General features: G+C 57.5%; 1 protein-coding gene across 1 annotated transcript in view; it reads right to left on the bottom strand.

Annotated features, from left to right (window-relative positions):
- Positions 1-836, bottom strand: part of DLL1 (delta-like 1 (Drosophila)) — an 8436-nt gene extending 7600 nt beyond the window's left edge. Inside the window, exons 1-2 of the mRNA XM_014950456.1 lie at positions 92-836; positions 1-31 (exon numbers count right to left, since the gene is read on the bottom strand). The exon at positions 1-31 is cut by the window's left edge and continues 266 nt beyond it. Coding sequence (XP_014805942.1) covers positions 1-31; positions 92-193 — 133 coding nt within the window. The 5' untranslated portion in view covers positions 194-836. The remainder of the gene's footprint in view (positions 32-91) is intronic.
- Positions 837-1753: the final 917 nt, after the last annotated feature.

Below are 1753 nucleotides of genomic sequence, written 5' to 3'. Positions count from 1 at the left end.
CCCGCCGCCCCGACCCCTCTCCCCGCTTCCGCTGGCTGCAACAGGCAGCGACAGTCCCCGGCATCCCCGCGGGACCCCCCGGTGCGGGGACGACCGGGGGGGTATTTCTGCCCCCGACCCCGCGGGCACTTACCTGGCAGCGGCTCAGCAGCACCGAGAGGAGGGCGAGCGTCAGCAGGAACCGACCTCCCATTTTGGAGGGGCAGCTCTGGTGCCCTCGCTTTCCTCCCGCTTGTCTTTTCGGCAGAGGGGAAACGGGAAAGTGTCTCTCGAGGGGAAGGAAAAACACAGCGGCCAAAGCCGCTGGCCCCAGCAGAGCTGGAAGAGTTAGTGTCACGGTCTCCTTCTTTCAGGAGTGTCTCTGACTTTTTTTTCCCCCCTCTGTCGATACCTTTAGGTGTTGCTTGTCGGCGACTGACAGCTCTTTCGGATGGCAAAAGAAAAAGAAAGGGGAAAAAAAAAAAAAAGAAAAAAAGAAGAAGAGGAAAAGGTTAAGATTAATCTGCTAAACTCTTTCTTTCACAATCCACGGTGCTCCTCCTTCTCTCCAGGAAGAAAAAAATAAAAATAAAAAATAAAATAAAAGCAACTTAATTCCCAACAGAGGCAGAGAAAAGGCTTCCCAAGGAAGATTAAAAATCGGCGATCTGGCAATCCCTGCAGAGCCAGCGGCGGACGCGGCGGCAGCGGCGATAATTCCCGGTGCTGTGAGATGCGGGAGCGGCTCTGCGAGGCTCTGCGCGGCTGCGCTCGCCCTGCGCACGTCGGGGCTGGTGGGTGTCAAACGGCAGCGGCGGCGGGCAGGTCACGTCGGAGCCTTGAAGCCTTGATCCCCTTTTTCTCCTTTTTTTCTTTTTTTTTTTTTTTTTTTTTTTTTTTTTTTTGCAAAAGAAGCGAAGCTCTCTTTCCTTGTTGTGGGCTTACTTTTGTTTTTAGAGGAATCCCAGCCAACAAAAATAAGCTCGTGTCTCAATAGCGGCGCACTGAGCGTGTCCGGGTGTGCTCCTACGGGGGAGGGGGTGCCTGCTCTGCCCTGCTCCGCTCCGCGCTGCGCCGCGGTTCGGCTCCGCGGCTCTCTCCGAGGGTGAAGCGCTAAGGATCTGCCTCTCCTTGGGCGCCTGCCTCCCTTATATCCCGCCGGCCGCCTGCATGCCTAATGAGATGCAAATGAGCAGCCCCCCAATCTGGCTAGAGCTGTCACAAAGGAGCCACTTTTCCAAACCCTCCTCTCAATGGATCGCCAAATGGTCAGTGAGCTGTAAAATGTGCAACCCTCCTCCCCCTCCCCTCCGCGCTCACAAAACGTGCTCATTTACATTCCTGCAAATTTGGTAACCGCAAGAATCCCCCTTCTGCTCCGGGGGAGAGGGTAACACCCCCTCCGCACCGGGGAGAGGCAGCGCAACACGCTCCGGCGAGAAAACAGCCCCGGGGACGGCGGGCTGTAATTACCTCTCCAAACGTGCAAAAGCGACCGCCGTGCCCCCAAAAAAGTGACTCGGTGATCATGGCCACTTCCAAAGGGCATCTTCGGCTTTAACGGGACGAGGGAGGTGGGAGCCAGCGAGCCACGACAAGGGGAATCCGATCCCTTGAAATTCACACCGCATTTCCCCTGGCATAACCGGGATAACCGGGGACGGGGTTTGAGGAGGGGAGAGGGGGGGATGAATTTGCGCGCACCGAGCCGGGGCTCGCCCTTCCCTTGGCTCCGCTCACCGCGTTCATCCCGCCGGCGAAGGGAAGGGGGGGG

This window comes from Calidris pugnax, unplaced genomic scaffold, assembly GCF_001431845.1.
Source record: "Calidris pugnax isolate Ruff unplaced genomic scaffold, ASM143184v1 scaffold24, whole genome shotgun sequence".
Lineage (NCBI taxonomy): Eukaryota > Metazoa > Chordata > Aves > Charadriiformes > Scolopacidae > Calidris > Calidris pugnax.
This window is presented reverse-complemented; position numbering and strand designations above follow the sequence as displayed.